General features: G+C 36.1%; 2 protein-coding genes across 6 annotated transcripts; one reads left to right on the forward strand and one right to left on the reverse strand.

The window, feature by feature from the left end:
- Positions 1-2,200: 2,200 nt before the first annotated feature.
- On the reverse strand, positions 2,201-19,695 carry si:ch73-204p21.2 (uncharacterized). 4 transcript variants are annotated; one of them, XR_008157739.1, is made up of 10 exons: positions 19,358-19,695; positions 9,524-9,632; positions 8,285-8,409; positions 6,849-6,947; positions 4,907-5,045; positions 3,852-3,918; positions 3,369-3,438; positions 3,193-3,255; positions 2,976-3,058; positions 2,201-2,878 (listed from the first exon to the last, which is right to left on the reverse strand). XR_008157739.1 is itself a non-coding variant. In XM_052580313.1 (7 exons), exons 2-6 carry the CDS (start codon positions 5,032-5,034, stop codon positions 2,982-2,984), a joined length of 405 nt encoding a protein of 134 aa, XP_052436273.1. In that variant the 5' UTR covers positions 5,035-5,045; positions 6,849-7,021; the 3' UTR covers positions 2,201-2,878; positions 2,976-2,981. The 4 variants fall into 4 exon arrangements, 1 of the variants encoding a protein (XP_052436273.1); XR_008157738.1 differs by lacking the exon at positions 8,285-8,409 and having other exon boundaries at positions 19,358-19,688; XR_008157737.1 differs by lacking the exons at positions 8,285-8,409; positions 9,524-9,632 and having other exon boundaries at positions 19,358-19,680.
- Positions 5,824-17,455, forward strand: map7a (microtubule-associated protein 7a). Of its 2 annotated transcripts, XM_052580310.1 has the most exons (16): positions 5,824-6,097; positions 9,418-9,650; positions 11,132-11,245; positions 11,470-11,544; positions 11,636-11,799; positions 13,344-13,449; positions 13,574-13,687; positions 13,844-13,992; positions 14,096-14,217; positions 14,560-14,747; positions 15,063-15,219; positions 15,485-15,656; positions 15,969-16,070; positions 16,506-16,556; positions 16,629-16,821; positions 17,137-17,455. In XM_052580310.1, the coding sequence occupies exons 2-16, from the start codon at positions 9,530-9,532 to the stop codon at positions 17,145-17,147; spliced, it is 1,839 nt and encodes a 612-aa protein (XP_052436270.1). In that variant the 5' UTR covers positions 5,824-6,097; positions 9,418-9,529; the 3' UTR covers positions 17,148-17,455. The 2 variants fall into 2 exon arrangements, with proteins under 2 accessions (XP_052436270.1, XP_052436271.1); XM_052580311.1 differs by lacking the exon at positions 13,574-13,687 and having other exon boundaries at positions 13,868-13,992.
- Positions 19,696-19,870: the final 175 nt, after the last annotated feature.

Consider the following 19,870-nt stretch of genomic DNA (forward strand, 5'->3'; position numbering starts at 1 on the left):
CCATGTGGTAGAGATCTCGATGCTCATTGGCTAAAAACCGCTTTCCAGGACACACGCCCTACAATTCCAACTTGTTTACGCAGAAGTTGAGGAAGGGTCAAAAAAGAAACACAATGGACACACATAGCGCACTGTATTTCACGTACTTCCACACCACTTTCATTTAAACTCTGCGGATTTGCATTGCTCCTTTAAAATGCATTTGAACAGTAATGCATAGAAACAACGTGCAAATAGCTGCATTGTTGCATACTTTGCAATGTCTCCTGTATATTTGTTATATTTCTATGCTTTTGATTTCATGATCTGAAGTGTGCATTAAATTTGCAATAATTGAACAATCGTGTAGGCGTGAACCTGCAGAAATATGCAAAGTGCTGGATTTGTTTTTGTGCATATGCACATCGTGTTCCTCGTGGTTAGTTGATGTTGCACGTTATGCATTTCCTTCACAAGTTTAACCTTGGGGTCAGAGTTGTTTTCAGTAAACAATATGCTATAAATATATGCTGTTATAAAATATACAACATACAACATGAAGTGATTCAAAGACAAGGATTTTGCCAGAGTAGTCTTCACGTTTTCGAATAACTCAAATTGTTTTAAAAACTGATTAATTTTTGACAATGTGCTTTGGAACCAGAAAATACACTTTGGGGGGGGGGGGGGGTCTTATTACAAACGAGAGTTAATTCATTGTAATAGTTTGCTATGAGAGGGTTAATCTATATATTTTTATCTAATAGTAGGTGTGTTGTCTTTGAATGTACAATAGAAAGCATCTTAGATGCTTAGGTTCAGTAGCTGTGTTTTCTTTTCTTTTTTCCTTTTCCAGTAGCTATGCTTTCTAAAGGCGGAGGGTATGAAAGGGTTACATAATAAAAAGCTTTCCCAGTCTGGTGGCATCGCCGCGCGCCATTGGTCGATCGCTGTGACGCAGCTCCCCACGCGCTGCGCTCGTGCATCAGTTGAGGCCAATGAACGCGTACGTGCGCGAAAGCACATACACGTGTGCTAGAACTTACAGAACCCGCGCTCTGCACGTCGGCCACAGAACAGATCTTGGTGTATTTCCCAAACTGCAAGAACAGGCGTCACGTGAAGAGGGGCTTTAAAAGTGTTTTTTTATTTATTTTTTATTCGCCATTGAACGTGAGTATCAAGCGTTAAAGAAAATAGGTCAAAGATCATAGGTCAAAGAAATAGGTTTATAAATAGCCTGTATATTTAAAAGATGTTGTCACTTCCACGATTTCAACGTTTTGGCAGCTACTTGTGACTAATACATATACAAATGTGTTAATTTTATAATAAATGCATGATGCAAACTTTTAGTGCGTGAATTGTATATTTTCACTGTGTATTAGTATTTGTGTGTATATTTATAAGCAAAACAAAAACATTTAATAACACACTTTAAGAATTTATTATATGAGGCATGCAAATATAAGATCTTGTATCATCAATAAATCCAAACTATGCTTAGCGTTTACGTATCAGGTTGATTCATGAGATTTCATTCATTTTTAAAGAACTGGTTAAAAACATGAATCAAAACACCCTCAATAATGTTTGGGGAGACAGAATGCATAGGCATAAGACATTGAATTGTCACAATGTAAGATTCTGTGGTAATTGCCCCTGTAGTGAATGCGTCCTTTTATGTCATCTAATTTTTGAAATAACGTTACATATTTTGCGTTAGATCTAGTTATGAATTCAGTATAGTTTCTGTTTAACATAAGGGGTAATAACAAAAAAAGGATGTCAGAAATTAAAAAAATAAACCGTTTAAAATCACATGCCTATACAAAGCTCATAGAAATGCATGTTGGTTTCATGTGTGTGTTTTTTTTAATGTCTACAAAATTTGTGACTCCCCCCCCCCCCCCCCCCCCTTACATTTTCCATATTTTTCAAGGTCACAATATATTTTACAAACACAATGCATTCCAGTCACTAAAATGGTTTCTTGTATGTTGTTTACACTACTCAGACATCAATGTACTAGATAAGTATCAACAATCATAATGCAATTGTCTCATTATTTCAGATCTAATGATTTCGAAGATTATGTAAGAATTTCAGCATCCTATATTCCTTCACAAAAGTGAAAAAAGTATGAAAAATACCATGCCAAATACTATGGAGCAAATATTTCCCTTAACAAAAGAAAGTCAATCTCACCAGAAAAAGAGGGTTAATTCTAAAGCATCTGTTACTTTAATTACATCATTCATGCCCACTTGAATTCATACATTTGTTCAAAACCTCAAAGTATTTACTAGTATGCTGCTATACAAATCCATAAACATAAACAAACCAGTTGATATGAGAGAGAAAGTCTATATTGCACCCTTACGAAGAATGAATATGAATACAGAATAATTTCACAATACTGGACTTCATTAGAAAAAGATTAAAAGGAAAATCTTCATTTTTGTTTAGGTCTCTTTGGTAATGATGCAGAAACTTCCCCCTCCTCTTCAGATGGAGATGACACCTGATTTTCTTGTTTATGTTGCATTTATCTGTGACCACCTGAATAGGGATCCCTATTTGTCAGAACAGGTGTGGCCAGAAGATCAGGCTTCCTCCTCTAAGGGACACTGACCATTCTTGTCTGAACCATTGCATAAAGATTCAGCTTTGACTCAATTCAGTCAATGCTGAGGGACAGATCGGGGGCTCCTATAGTTCCTATAGTCTCAAAGTTTGATGGGGACTTATGGGAGTCAATGCCACAAAGCAGGACCTCAGCCTAGTTTCAGAAGGACACAGAAACCCTTTATCTCCAAATAGTGTAGAGGATTGTTTAGTTTGAGCATTTCAGGTTGCATAATAAAGATGGTGGAGTTCTCTGCAGGCTTTTGTCCACCTGAATAAAAAAAAAAATACTTCTATGTTTGTATTGTCATGTGAAATTTCACTCAAGAGTATTTTAGAAGTAGAACAGGGTCATCAGAAGTGCTTACACTTTCTCAGAGAGTTTGCAGTGTTACCGATCCCGCAGTCGTTGTCCCAATCCCGCCATTTATTTGAGGTTGTAGGCTTGATCCTGCAGAAAGCACAGATATATAGTCATACGTCAGATCATCCAGTATGGTGAGAAGTGAAGCAGTTTCACTGGGATTAAATGACTCTTGTGGTTTGAATTCCTTGCAATCGTGTTTTTGTCCTGGAGAGACGTACCGTGAGTGAGAGTGTGACTTCTCCAGGGTCTGTACTCACTGCCACCCTCCACAGCCTCTAAACCTTCAAAGACGAGATTAAAGTGCATTTGCTGAGTGGGGTTGATAGCATTGCTGAGAGATTAACAGCTATTAAAAATTTAAAAGATATTCATTGTCATTGACAATGCAGTTTACCGATTTCATCTTCTGTGATGTCATTATCAGCAGGGTTTTGTCTGGCGCCTCTTGAATCATTCATTTTTGCCTGTTCAATTGAGATTTACAATTGAGCACAGTAATGTTGTATATAAATATTTTTACATTTTAAAATAACTTTTAGATTTGAATATTTTAAAATGAAAAAATATATACGTTTAAAATTAATTTCTAATGTAACCAAATAAATGTTGTTCGTAGAACTTCAAAGAATTCTGGAAAAAAATTATCACCTTTTCCACAAAAATACCGGAAATTCAAAAAAGTGTTTGGAGCATCATTATTAATAATTAAGCACCAAATCCACAAATATAAATATATATATATATATATTTATATATTTTTTTTTTTTTTGGGGGGGGGGGGGGGGGGGTTATATATATATATTTTTGGGGATTATATATATATGGGGATTTGGTGCTTAATTATTATTTTTTTTTTTTTACAAAGTATGACACTCACCACGCTCACAAGTGTGGATGATTTCTGCTGCTCAGGTACACTGTGGCTGTCCAACTCAAATGAATGTCTGCAAAATAATAAATCACAATGATATGATGAAGTCTGTGGTCATGGTGATTTTTTTTCTTTCTTTTTGCACTAAACGAGTTTAGTTTTTTTGTTTAAAACACACGAGTAACAAACGCAAATTATGTCGCTAAACAAGAATTATTGCCAGTGCAATAAAGTTTAAAGCCTAAAGTTAATCCCACGTGCACTGAAGTTCTTGACTGGCCTCTGGTGGCCGACATTCAAACAACAGCTCAGAGTACATCACCAAATAAATCTCAATCAAAAATGCATTTTGAGATTATATTGGATTAACATATTGAATAAACAAATAGTTTAACTGCTTATATTAACTATAAAAAAAAACTATCTGTGCTAAGGAAAAAAAACCCTGCATTTCTTTAACATTTATCACTGACTGACCGTTCTTGGCTGGCCTCTAGTGATCGAGATTAATACTGCAACTAAAAGTAACATTTCCAAACGACCGTGAATGAATCACCAAATCCATTATTTTTATTACAAAAAAAGATTGTTCATTTATTTTTAGTTTTTGGGAATTTACTCTTGAGTTTGAACAATGTGAATGAGACTGAAATGCTAGCTGGTATTTGACCCACTGGTTTATATATCATCATGCAGTCAGTCTGCATTGACTTCATAAACTACAATCTCACAATACACTGCTTATTTCCTTGGTCTTTCTCATGTATTCATATGTCAAGCATGAGCTAGTATGAGTAACATGCTGCTCTCTTTGTTTAGTAGAAGAGCCACATTCCTCCCTCATTCCTTGCAAATTTCCATAGTCAAAAAACTTGTGATGTGATGTCTAGGTATGTAGCTTATAGCAACAGAGTGGTTGACTTTTTGCTACATACCTATAGGACATGTATTGTTTCCGGTTTCAGCTGACTTAATCATTTAAAGATTATTATTATTATTATTATTATTATTATTTACCAAATCCACAAAATCTCTTAAAAGGACACTCAGAAACCACTCACTTTTTACAGCTTGCACAGAGAACGAGGAGTGCGATGCTAACGATGAACAGGACGACTACGGAAAGGAATGCAGCCTCTGGTTGCTCTGTGACCGCCCAGCCTACGAGATCTGTGCCGATTGGTGCCATGATTGTGGGACCTACAGAAAGACAGATTAAATGTTGAATGCATTATGTCACCGAAAACAATTGATGTAGAAACAATTTCACTCAGAACTTGACAGTAAATTTCATAAAGAATTGCAAAGAAACACTAAATTTTTTTGAAACATTTTTATAATTCCACATGATCATTTACAGTACTTGATCATTTGGGTGCTCTTCTCAATGTTACAGTGGCAATTATTTTAAGTCACGTGTATATAAAGTGTGTAATTAGAAATCTTAACATGATGTAGACATTTTAGAGAGTATAGTCACTGTGGACATCATACAGTTTTTATTGCACCTGATTCCTAGTGCTTTACGCACACAAAAGAAGCCAGCTAGTTCAAAATACATTCAGAGTCCTGTCATGTAAGTCAGTCACATTCTTACCATGACATTCAAAAGCTCCCTTTTACAAGGACTGTTTTTCCTATCTCATGAAGCACATTGGTTAGCACAGAAAGAGGTTTTCATAAAATGTTTCCACTGGGATTACCAGAAGTCTGTTTTCATGTTGGCAAGTGCTGCAATGAAGCAGTTTTAAAGCAACAGAAAACATGGGGGAAAAAGCTGTACTCAAGAAGGCACAGCTGGCTCTTGATAAACCAGATGTGGCCTCTTGCTCTTCTCTGAAGGACTCTTAAACATGTAACACCAGTGCAGGGATCATTCACCCAAAGTCCAAAGTCATGTAATGAAGTTTTCAAGCTCACAATAATACCATAAAAAAAAAAAAAAATCATAAAATTGATCTACCCTAGTCTTCTAAGGCCATAAGGCGGCTCCGCATGACAAACAGCCCAAGAAGCCATGACGGATTTGTAAATGAATCATGGTAGTCAGACCTTTTGAATTAATTTGTTGGTCCAGTTCAGCAAAAACAGTCTGAATCTGGATCTGACTGAGCCGGTTCTCGACTTTACCAGCTCACAGTGGTTAACAGCTCACTAGGGAGGAATATTTTTATTGACAAACATATACATTTCAGTCCGTTTCACACACAAATCTATCGGCTTCGGAAGACTTGGAATATAGCGCAAGAGTGGTATGGACTATTTTTATGATATCATTATAATGTTTTTATTTGCTTTTTGAAGTTGACAATTCCGTACTCTTGTAATTAGTGTGTTGCCTGGAATAACTAGAACCAAAATGTTTTGTTCCGCAGAAGAATGTAAATGTTCCAGGTTTGGAACAGCATGATGGTCAGTACTGTACATGGAATTTTTGGGTGAACTATTATACAGAATGCACATTCTATAGATTTAACACTGTGCTTGTTTACTATTCGTAATAAATTTTAGCAGGGATTGATTTTGTCATTTTACCATGACAACAAATCTAACCAGTATAACCGCTTTTAATGAAATGGTAAACCATCTTTCTTGGTTGTTGTTGTTGTGTAGTGGCATGTCTATATATAACATATAAATATAATTCCAAACTTTGGTACTACAGGTACGGTAGGTAAGCCTCACCCCAAAACCGAAATGACACATGGAACAGGTTTCAGAACAAAACTTTGAGATCCACCTGCTCTTAGTCATTTGCGAACAGTGAGAAACAAACCTCTCCCAGTTTCACTGCTCCATTATTACGCTCATTGAACAATGAGAATGTAAGACTGAAGAAACCTTCTTAAGGAGACCGAAACTAATTAACTAACTATATAATTATTAAAACAAAACAAAATGTGTTCTCCAAATGACATGGTAATGAACAAGTCAGGACTCACTTTCATGCAACATGACAGGTGCAAAGTATGAGCAAAAATATAGTGGAAAAAGATAAAGTACCTGTACAGATGATAATTCAATGACCTCCTTCTGTCAGTGAACTCTTGTTTGAAGCATTCAGATGCAGTCCTTAGGCAGTTTCTCCTCCGCTCTTGTATCCTACATATCAGTACAGACAACACACATCCGTCAGTCAGCTCCTGTCAGCACAACACTGACTCTACCTTTCTGACAGGAAAGGAAAAAGAGCTTTGACAAGCCACCATTTCCTCATTCTTTCATTCGCCTTCACATCAGACAGACTGCCAATCACTTATTGCCTCCTCATGTAGATTCCTCCCTCTCACACCCTTTTTCAGATGTAATAGCTGATATCCAGTTTCAGAAGCAGATCAAACTCAAAAAAAATTCACGGATGACGTTATATAATAAACACCCAAAAAAATGTTGTTTATTAAAAACAAATATGATCTAAACAGCACATTGCTGTAACCATCTGCAGGGACTTACAATTCCAGATAGCTACTCCTTGTTCAGAGTCCCGAGACAAACCTGGAAGTGCCTCCACCCTGGAAGGACTCACCTAACCTGCTTAGAATCTGCTAACTAGTCTCTTTGTGGGGTGTTTTTAGTGTAACTAACAGAGCATTTGCATTTACACAAATTAAAGACTTGTACTTTGAACCCTGGGAACAATTTTAAACAATTTTCTTGCCTTTGATGCTTGTTTCCAGATAAATCGAATTTGCATATGATAAATGTAATGTTACAATATTGATGAGACTAAAGCTAGCATTCAAATTGGCTATATATTAGTACTTAATAAAAAATTATTTATAAAAAAGATCAAACATATATTCAATATTCTATATCTATCTATCTATCTATATATCTATATTGAATAGATGTTTGACAATTATATATAATTTTTTTCAATCCCACTCTACAAACTAAATTCCAACTGTAACTCAACTGTTTAATATAACAAATGATAAAAGTAATCATATGTAAAACAATAACAACATTTTAAATGTAATAATTGCAGATTGATCAATTATATATATATTTATTTATTTATTTATTTATTAGTGCTGGGCAATTTTGTTTTTAATCAGGATTAAATTGCATGACTGTTAAATCGCAATTAATCGCATTGTTATGCACAAAACTAATAATGCTTTCAAAAGTTGTGTATTGTGCACTTTTTTAAATTAAAAAATTTAAAGTACTGCTATATGAACAAAAGTGCAATAGCATTTGGTGTGCAAACACTTTAAACAAATAAGGTGCTTTTTACAGCAGTATTAATTTTACGTAGTAGCAGTTAAAATATTTATTGTAAATCTTAACTTATAACATTAATGTAATTAAATGAAATATAAAACAAGCTATGTGTCACTGCCAGGACATTAATGTTTTTATAGAAAATATTTTATAGTTTGTTTTAGAAAAACAAGTTATGCTCAGAGCCTCGATCATAACATTATAACAGTCACCTTCTGAGAGACCAGCACGATGACGGAACCCATCGCAGCAGAGTGTGACGCGGGACGACACTTGATGGCCAGGTAGAGACTCGTGTATGCGGGAGAATAATCAGGATGTGCTCACACTAGGCAATCTAAACCCCCAAAGCCAACATTTTTAGGTTAATATTTAACATTTCTGCTGACTAGTTACCATTGTAACAACATGCCCCACCTCATAACGATCAATTTGTGTCCAATGAACTGTAAAAAAATTTTTATGCAAAAATGTAAAGAATTTTCAATAGCCTTTTCTAGTCAAACAAAATGTTTGTTTACATGAGATAATTAGTGTGGAAACGTACTCTAGCATCCGTCTCCTCTATAAGCATGATCGGTGTGGCTTAGTGGTTCACCCATCCCATCCCTTTAGGGTGATTGTCCCCCCCCCCCAAAAAAAAGACATAATAAATAGAAAATATTTGCTAAAAGAAGACAAATGCAATAAAATACTTGTGAGCTATGACACAAAAAAAGCCACCAATATGGATCCACAGTTGTTACTGATAGCAGAGGCATGACGTCATCTCTCATTCTGAGAGCAGATCTTCAAGTCAATCAGATGTGAAAAGCACATACCCAAGACATGGGACTAGAACCTTTAATCTGGTCTGCAACTGGCTACATATTTTATGTTGCAGGTCACAAATCGATATGCAGGATGAAAGCGGGTTTTCTCTACTGCTATTTCTGGACCCTGGCATGCAGTGTCATGCCTCACACAATTTTGCATATCACCCAGGCAACCATTTAGAAAAAAAAAGCGATTGCATCCAAGTCTCTTTTGTTGTACTGTGAATACTTCATCCTTGCCGCATCTGCTTGCATGCCGTCAATATGACCGGCCAAAGCAATAAAAATACCTCTATAAATTTTTAAAGGGAAACACACCTCCAATAACCACAGCTGCTACCAGCTGGGTGGGTTTCTTTTGTGAGAGCATGGCACATGTGCTCTCTGTACTTATGGATGTTCACTGACTTGCTTGCTGTGCACGTGTGATGGACGCAGCCAAGACAGGAGCAAATCAGCTGCTCACCCAAGCTCCCTCAGGAAGAATATCTGTCTCACACTCTGCCTCTCTCTCTCTCTCTCTCAACCAGTCTATTCCCTGCTAGAGATGCACTGATAAGCCGTTGGCTGGAGTGGAAGACTTGAGCACAGGGAACACAGATGCTCTACATGTATTAGACAGACACACACACTCACTGTAAGATGCCAGCTCATCTGAGCCTGGCAGAACAGGAGCGGGAGTGGAGGAAGACAGAGCTGGGTCTCGCTGCGATCTCGGAGAAGGGACGGATGAAGATGTGCGACACTGCGAGGAAGCAGAGAGGTTGGTGAGATGCGGACAATAAATATGACATTTATTAGAACTGCAATATCATCTGCTAATACGGAGTCCAAAATTAACTGAGCATATGCATCCTAAAATACTGGATACAAACATATGGATCCTTTTAGTCAGCATAAAGCTGTTAGATATACCCATTTAACTCTACTGTATATACTAAACAACAATGTATTTCTGCATGGTTAGCTCAGACAGTGACGTATTTGGAATGGGTTATGTATGTGTGTGATGATGCTAGCTGTGCTAAATGTGTTTATAAGGGTCTCACATCACATGATAGATGTCTGTTATGTAATGCCTCCTGATGTCAAGCTCATCTAATGTAATTTTCTAAACCAAGTGACTAAAATATGCATGCAAATTCAGCAGTACTGATAGGTTCTGCATCCGTCGTGCATCCCTCGACAGCATTGTTGTGGTGATCTGTAGTGTAAAGTCGGGCATCGCCACTTACACTTTAGTCAGGTGCTGAATTTGTTGTTCTACACAGCAAAAGCAAAACAAATGTTGCCTTTGTAATGATGTAAAAGCCTTGGGCTGTCTTGATTCAGAGGACAGTCAAAACTGGCATGAGACAGGCCTCGTGTTCATCTTTATATCTGCCTTTTGGCACTCAATTTTTGTTTATAGAGGTGTTTTTAAAGACACTGAGAAAGGTTTAAATAGTATGGAAGACCAGACCTGTATTTGTTGAAATACACTTAAGTCAATAGCTTTATCAGAATACACTAAAAACTAAATTATCATCTTTTTTAACCCAAGGGTATTAGTTCTGGGTTAAGTAATGTTGCATGGTTGTAAAGCACCACTTTTAGGTTTTGCTGCGTTATGACACTGAGATGCTAAATGTACAGAGTATGAAGTGTCAACATAACCCAGGGTTTAAAAAACAAAAGTTTTTTGTCTGTGGCTAAAATGGTTAAAATATGTTTACGAGATAGATTTATTAATTTCAAGGCTGCAATTGTTGATTCATTCATTTCATTCAGGATCAGTTGAACATTAGAACAGAAACATTCGAATTTAAAAGTCACTACTAATGCATTTAGTTAAACTTTACAAAAATATTTTCTTAAAAGAAACGTTATACTGACAACAAAATTACACTATCAAGGGGGAAACTCCCATAAGACAATGGGGTTGCTACTTGTCTGAATAACAATGTAACTGATACATGCGTCACTCAAAGTTTCGAAGTAATATCATCGTGCTTATTTCAAGAATTTTTAAAGACAAAGAGATCCATCATGAAGGCTTCCACTATGCTATGCCTTCCTCATTTTCATAATGTTGTAAATCATCACACCCTGACCTTCTAACCTGCCTGTCTGCTTTTCAAACTGGGTTAAAGAGTTTGGTAAACTTCAGCAGAACGTTGACCAAAAAACTAAAAGATTTTCAGATTTTTGGAGTTTTCTATTTTTTCTAAACACTCAGTAAACTGACTCTTCTTTTTTTTTTAGGTTCCAGATCTGATGTTAAACCCACAGCCCTGGAGCAAAAAAGAAAAGCATGTGCTCCACTGAACATCAAATCAGCACAGATTAATATCAGCAAACGAAATGGAAATAATACAGGTCTATAAAAGCTCATATTTATCCATCAATTTAATTAGCATTTTCCTTTCTCCAAGCCTTCTTGTGCCTGATACTGCTGCCATGGATATAAAAAGGTCAAATATGATTCACACTTTGGAGCTGAATCTTCCCAGTTGCTCATTTATTCATTCATTGCAACAAGTTGTATTTATAATATTATGTGCTGCATGCAAAAATTTCAGAATGATTATTTTGTAATTTAGAATTAAATGTTCTGAAAGTGGACGAGAGACTGCGATTGGCCCGGGAACGCAGAGAGGCATACCAAAAACAGCTGGGTATTTTTCTTACTCTGAACATGTAACATCATAGCCAATTAAAGAACAAACAGAAAGCTTTAAGTTTTTTTTTGGTGTACCTGAACCGTAGCACTGCGCGAGCGCGGTTGGCTGGCGAGGGAAGAGCGGGCCAAGCAGTTCTACGAGAAACACCTTGAGGAGCGAAAGAAGAGGTTGGAGGAGCAGCGACAAAGAGAGGAAAGGAGGAGGATGGCGGTTGAGGAGAAGCGCAAACAGAGACTCAAAGAAGAAAGAGTGAGTTTATGCATGAGAAAAATGGTGACCGTTGGTTGGTGGGAGAGATTCTGTTCGCAAAACAGTTTGGACATTATAGAAGAAAAAAAAGTCAATTAAAAAAAAATTGAAATAATTTTCATACAAAAACAACCCCAAAACTATAAACAAACCTGTTTTTCATAAATAAAGTTTGAGAATAAAAAAACACTAAAAAAAAAAAAAAAAAAAAACAACAACTCCAAATACTGGTCCGATATATATGTATATATATAATAAAACACACACACACACACACAGTTAACTTATTTCAAAAAGTGAACTTTTACATATTCTAGATTCATGACATGTAAGGTAAAACATTTCAAAATCTCCAGAAAGCTTGTCAGCAGATGGAAGCATAAAGTGCACCAAAATCTCCTGGTAGACGGCTGCATTGACTTTAGACTTGATAAAACACAATGGACCAACACCAGCAGACATCACAGCACCCCAAATCCTCACTGACTTCAGAAACTTCACACTGGACTTCAAGCAGCTTGGATCCGATGCCTCTCCAGTCTTCCTCCAGACCTTGATTTCCAAATTATATGCAAAATTTACTTTTATCTGAATGGAGGACTTTGGACCACTGAGCAACAGTCCAGTTCTTTTTGTCTTCAGCCCAGATAAGATGCTTCTTACATAGTTTCAGAAGTGGCTTGGTAGCCCTGTTCCTAAAGACGTTTTAGCATGGTGACTCTTGATGCACTGACTCCAGCTTCAGTCCACTCTTTGTGAATCTCTCCCAAGTGTTTGAATTGGCTTTGCTTGACGTTATTCTGGAGCCTGAGGTCATCCCTGTTGGTTCTGCACCTTTTCCTACCCAATAGGAAATCCTTTTTTCCTTCCAGTCAACTTTGCATTTAATATGCTTTGATACAGCACTCTGTGAACAGCCACCCCTTTCAGTAATGACCTTCTGTGACTTACCCTCTTTGTGGATGGTGTCATGATTGTGTTCTGGACCCTTGCCAAGTCAGCAGTCTTCCCCATTATTGTAGTTTCAAAGAACAAGAGATACCTGGAATTTAAACTGTAGCGATGGTCATTTAATGAAACTCAAATGTAAATATTCTAATATGGATTGGAATACTAAAATACTGGAATGTTGAATTTTAGAAGCTGCAAGATCTAATCATCAAAAATTAAAACCATTTGAATTGTTTTACTTTACATGTCATGAATCTAGAATATATGAAAGTTATACTTTTTAAAATTATTTAAAAAAAAGACCTTTTTCACAATATTCAATTTTTTTACACACACATACAAACACATATAAACTACTATAATTTAAAAAATAAAACTTGAGATCCAAAACTTTTCAGAATCATGAGAAACCACTATAATCAAAAGTGTCCAGATTTTAGACCGTGTCTACCATCTGTTTGTGTGGGTTTCATAAACACTGTAGCACTGTTTGCAACAACTATGATGAAAAATTGCTGTGGAGATTTTGCAACCATGATTAAAAACACACGGAGCATGGGATAATGGGAGTGTTTTTTTATCCTGTGTTTTAGGAGCGTTATGAGTCTGTGGTGCAGAAGACGATGGAGAAAAGTCAGAAGGCCAAACAGAAACCTGGCCACTGCTCACGAAGGGTCGCCAAGAATGAAAACAATAATGGTGAACATTTCAACATGAGATTTAAAATGCAATACTGTAACTGGCACTAAAACTCTCTTCTAGCCTTGCATCTACTTTCCCAACTCCCTTTCTGTTAGTTGCTCTGCTTTCTGCTCTCCTCTAGCTAAACGTCGCTCTCTTAGTCAATGGGAGATTGACCTTGTCCGTCGTCTTCAGACTCCTACCGTCTCTTATCTAGCCAGAAGCAAGAGTGCTGTGTGTCTGTCACGAGACACAGGTATCACTTTAGACTGAGGAATTCACAAATTGCAAGGAAATCACAAATTTGGAACTGGACGTAATAAATATCGGCTTCCCGTTTTCTTCTTCTCATGCTCATTGCTTAAACCTCTCCGTACTCATTCATCCTCATTACTTCACCATACATCTTCAGTTGTTCATATTTGTCGTCGTTCAGCCTCATGTCATACCATGAACTCAAGCATCACACGCAAGCTCCAGGTGCACTGCGGGAAAGTGGCAAACAGGCCTGTAAGCTCAAGTCCAAACATCGCCATCCGAAGAACCACCAACAGAGAGCTGGTGAGAGTTCACATTCATTTTTAGACCATTTGTTGAAATATAAAAATCAATGATTCTTTGTTGCATGACATACTGCATGTAATTTTTACAAAAAATATTTCAGGCGGTAAAAGGCAATTTTGTGGGACTGGACTTGAAAAAGCCACAGCTACAAACAACAACAAACAAAATCAAGCCCAAACAGGACACAAAACCACCAGAGAATACTGTCCTCCCAACATCACGGTATGTTTTATATATTTGTACAGCAAAATCTCTTAACTAAAGTCTTTCAATTTAATATCACTGCTATATATAGCAGTAATTTTCATGTTTATATCATTGAATGTCATGTAGAAGAACAATGGTAAGAAACATCTCCAGCAGCAACTTGCAATTTTACATTTCAACCACAGGTGGCGACAGAGAGGCAAAAATGCTGTAGTACAGCTTTAAAGAGCTCTAGTGATTTCACTTTCTTATAGGAATGAATAAAACTAAACTTAAGTTTCCTCACACTCTCAAAAATCACAAAATTATACTGTTGGACATTATGACCCGTTCTCTCTTTATTGACCCGTTTCAAAGGCTGCAGAACAGATCACATATCAGACAAGCCACACTTAAACAAGACAGTTTGCCTCCACTGCAAGAAGAGGAGGATCTAGAATCTGAGGAATCGCTTGCTCAACAATGTCTGCAAGATAACCAACTCCTGTCGAATCCAGCTACTAATGGGCCTTCCAACCCATCAGCAGGCTCTCAGATTCCTAATGGTTAGTGAAAAAAGTTTTCCAATAATTTCCACATTTTAATAACATTACAAATTCTGTTTAAAATGTGCTAAAATTGCTCTTTGTGACGAGTACTGCATTAGGTTACTGTACTGTGGAACAAATTAATGTTTTGTGTAATATATATCTTCGCTTTTTTCTATATATACACACACAAATCTTTCATTTAATATGTATAATTTAAATAATATAATATATAATAATTTAATTATCTATATGAATATCTATATATTTCAGATATTTATAAATTTATGAAAAAAAAAATCCTTTCTCTCTCTGAAATTTTTTCACTTTAAGGACCAAGTCAGATTGGTGACGTAGCACAATTGAGAGCTGCTGCATGGACTACAGATGCTGAAGAGGCCACTCGCCTGCTGACTGAGAAAAGAAGACAAGCTCGACTCCAGAGAGAGAAGGAGGAAGAGGAGTGCAGACTGAAAGAGGAGATGGAAAGGTTTTTTTTTTTGTGTATCCTTACCTTTCTTGAATGTCCTCTTCTGTGTCTTAGTATTTTACTGTAACTGATTTTGATTATCAGTGCTGAATTGTTTTTGTGAAATGAAAAGGCAACAATCTAAGCTGTTCTTCGCTGAAGTAATTGGACAATTAAATGTGCTCAAGTTAAAATTATGTATTAGAAAACACAGAGTTTGGACTTCATGGTGACAGATATAATTCTTAAAAGTGCATTAGGCACCTAACTAAGCTCATCTTTGCAGAAAGAACAGAGAGGAACTGGCCCGTCAAAGAGTTGAAGAACGAGCCAGACAAGAAGCAGAGGCCCTCAAACTGGAAGAGGAGAAGAAGAAGACCGAGGAAGAAGAGCGACTCAAGGCTGAAGAGGAAAACACTCGCAGACAGAAAGAGGAAGAAAATAAGCTTCAGCAGCAGGTTTTAAAAGCTTTTGGCTGTTTAAATCATTTTTCCAAATGTTAAATCATATGAAAGTGTAACCAAAAAGTGAATACAATTTGAGCTCTGGCTTTAATTTGAGGCTGATTTGACCAGTGGGAAGTGCTTAAGAAAAAGATTCCTTTCACACTGACATACCATCTTACTTGTCTTTTGGTCAAGTTTTTTTGGCCTCTGACCATTTTTTCTCCCACCTAAAATAAAGCTACGATCATGTGTTAAATGGATCATTGGAAATAAAAAAATAAAAAAGTAAAAAAAACTCCTATAACCTCCATAATGTACTCTCAGAGGGAGCAAGAGGCTCGTCAGAGGGTGCTGGAAGAGCAGCAGAGACTGGAAAGAGAGAGTCGTTTCCAGAAAGAGGAGGCCGAACGCCAAGAAAGGAAAAAGGTACAACTTAGAAACAGACAGCTATTTAGCCAACTGTGAAATTTCACCCATAAAATGAGAAGAACATTTATATTTTTGGGGTCAGTCCTTTTTGTTGTTTTTTCTTTGAAAGAAATTAAATACGTTCATTCAGCAAAGACGCATTACACGGATCAAAAAAAAACAAAAAAAAAAAAAACAACTGCACAAATGTTTTCAACATTGATATTAATAATAAGAAATGCCCCGAGCAGCAAATCAACATATACAAGTGACATTTAAATGTAAATGTGACACAAAATTCAACTTTGCCATCATTGGAACAAATACAATTTAAAATATCTAAAAATTAAATAAAAAGTAATTTTCACAATAGCATGAGAGGTTTCTTTCAAAAACACAGAAAATGCTACTGACCCTAATGTATATTGTGATTTACATTTTTTCCCAAATCAGCGTCTGGAAGAAATCATGAAAAGAACAAGAAAGACAGAGTCTGATAACAAGGTAAGACTATCACTGGCCGGAGCTTTGTTTATGCCTCCTCTAGAGGCCCTGCTCACTTTTTGTCCCCTTTAGAAAACTGCGTCAGTGAAGGACAACTTGCCTTGTGAGAACATGAAGCCTGTAATCAGGCTACCAGGAACAGGACAAGTGCCAAAACTGGAGCTGAGGGACGAGGAGGATATGCTTCCTACTGTGGCCTTTAAGGAGCGACGGTCCTTCCGCAGTCTTTCTGGCCTGGATGAGATACAAGCCCATCAGCAAACCGGTATGTGAATACATTCATCTGACTGCATGTTATCTCAATAAACATTAAGTTAGTAATATGCAACTCAAGTTTAGATTTGATTATTTAAGGATTCGATTAAATATTATGCAAGAATGGCTATTAAAGTATAATTTAAAGATATCTAAAGCAAAAACCATCTGTGTTAAAAAAAATTAATTATTTGGTAGAGTATACTATTAATTTAAATGCATGCAACCGGTTTTTATATTATAAATACATCAGAATTAAGTATTTAGAATTTGACATGCTATGTAGTTGGTATACAAAATTTTAATGTTTTCCCCAATGCTTCAGAGGTTATTTAACCCACGGACCCGTCATATGATGCCAAGACCATCAGAGCAACTTCAGCAAGCTTGTCTTTCTGAACAACACAAAACATCATATGCACTTAATTTCCCTGCACTTTAATAATCCTGTAGTTTAATAGTCACACTTCTTTATCTGTATTACAATTCTCGACTGCCCAGTTAAATGCCTAAATTACAGCTTTATTTGCTAGAGTGACATCATGCATCGCTCAGAAGCCAGATAAGTTTTGGTATGTGGTAAGATTCACTTAATAACAATAATGATAGTAATAATAATAATACTTGAATAATACTTAAAGATAGACTACCCACCAAATAAAACTTGAATTATTCATTTTTAAGCTTTAATTTCATCATATTGTATATTATAGCCAGTATGGTTTTATGAAGACAAATGCTTTCTCCGCAAATGTCTGAGCAGTGATGTAATGGTCTTATGGATTTATCAGTCTTTCTTTTTTTATAAATATACACATGTAAATGGTAATTCACCTGCATGACTGCATACTGTAAACTACAGTTTAAAAGTTTGGGGTCAGTACAATTTTTAAAAATAATGAATACGTTTTTCTGCAAGAATGCATGACAATGATCAAAAGTGATAGTAGAGACCTAAGATTGTTACAAAAATAATATTGAAAATAAATGCGGTTCTTTTCTAATCAAATGATCCTAAAAAAAAATGCATTTCAGTTGCCATTAAAACATAAGCAGCATAACTATTTTCAACATTGATAAGTTTCTTGAGCACCAAATCAGCATATTAGAACGATTTCTGAACAATCGTGTAACATTGAAGACTGGAGTAATGATGCTAGTATTCAGCTTTGTATTTACAGAAAAAAAATATTAATACATTTTTAATAAAATAGATGCAGTCTTGGTGAGCATGAGAGAATCAAATCTTACAAACCCCAAACTTTTAAATGGTAATGTTGGTGTATTTTATATCTGTGCTAGAAACTATTCATGTAATTAAGGATCTCTCTTTTCAATGCTGCTGCTTTGGCTCATGAGGATACACACTTATATACAGAGGATATTTTCCATCTGTCCTTATTGCTTACTAGTGCTTTTGTGTCAAAGTATTACACCAAACCGGTGAGCTCATGAATTTCCATGGTTTCTGATTTTACACTGCTGCTATTTAGCTGTTCCAAATAAAAACACCCCCACCCCAACCCCTTTTAATAAATGAAAATGTATGATTATATTATGTGCTCGTCTGCCTTATAAACATTACTATAGTGTGCCGCGGGTACCTGCTGAACTTGTGCAATGATAGAGGCTTATGCAAATATGGTCTAAAGATGTAAACAGTTCAATTAAATGTTTTTTTTAATCAGTGTAAGTAAATAAATAAGCTTAAAAAAAAGACTGGTTGTTGGTGTTATTTTATTTTTATTTTTTATTTCATTTTACCACAGTCTAGTAAAACACAATTAAAAAGGAATAACCATTGCATTTTCCACTTGAAGTTTCACCACACGCTGAAATGATCCGAGAACTGAATGTTCTTGTACCCAGAGAACATTTACATGTTTGGTAAAAGGGCTGCAAGTTTGGCAAACAGTGACGAAACCTCAGATGAGAAGAATCGTGGAGAACTGAAGCAAGTCTAGCAGAAAGGACATGTAGTTCAGTACTGTTCCTTGATGAGTCTCTAATATGTTCTTCGGTGCTAAAATTAAGTTTCTGTTAAATATGGAACAACCATAAATGTACAAAAAGGACAGAAAATGATTCGTGACACTGATGGTCTAGAATAATATTTGTATACAACTTTAATTGTAGAATAAGTATGTTTTTTTTTTCAATATCAACGATTTATGTTTATGCATTTAATTTTAAGCAACATTTTGTAATGTTTTAATAATATATAAAATCTTTTACTAGAATTAACTTTACATGACTTAAACAGATTATGGCAAAAATGTGACGTTGTATAATGCTAGTAATAGTTAGCCTAGTCTCTGACAAGCCAAAATACCCAATTTATAAAATTGTATGTCAAGCTAGGTTAATTTCGTGTTAGATAATAATTTATCTAACATATCTAATCGTTCAAAAACACTCTAATGTTTTTAAATAATTAAATAAATAAATAAATAAATGGGTCAACAAACTGTACCCTATTCCTGGAGAGTGCCACAAGCAGCCATAACAGACATTGAACCTCGAGGGACTGAATTTGAAGCACTTACCAGATTTTGTGGGATTAAAGGGAGTTTGAACAACATTTGGTTGGATCATCCCGGTAAAACCGCATCAGATGACAAAAAGTCATCGCTGTTTGAAGACAACAGTGGAATTCTGAACTAAATTAAGGCTAATTGCATCACCTGTCCACAGCTGCTGCTTTGACTGTCTGTGAGGCGACCAACTGTGTGAGCCGTATTACGTCACCTCATGTTTGCTTAAGATAAACATTAAGTATGTCAAATGAATCTCTCTGTGCTTATCCAACAATTGTATGTGTTTAATTCCAGCTATATTAAACCGAGGTGTGTCGACAGCCTGATTAACACGACGTGAACAGACATAAACAAACGTAGATGTTCGAGTCGACCAGCAGATGGCGCTACTAGCAAATGAAAGATTTCAGCATTCCCGCTGAATAGAGGGAGATTGGCTCAATCTAATGCTGGATTATCTTCACATATAGGCCTATGCATCAAATTTCCAGCATTTCAGAATTAAAAACGTTATTTGTTAAT

This window comes from Carassius gibelio, chromosome B17 (assembly GCF_023724105.1).
Source record: "Carassius gibelio isolate Cgi1373 ecotype wild population from Czech Republic chromosome B17, carGib1.2-hapl.c, whole genome shotgun sequence".
Taxonomy (NCBI): domain Eukaryota; kingdom Metazoa; phylum Chordata; class Actinopteri; order Cypriniformes; family Cyprinidae; genus Carassius; species Carassius gibelio.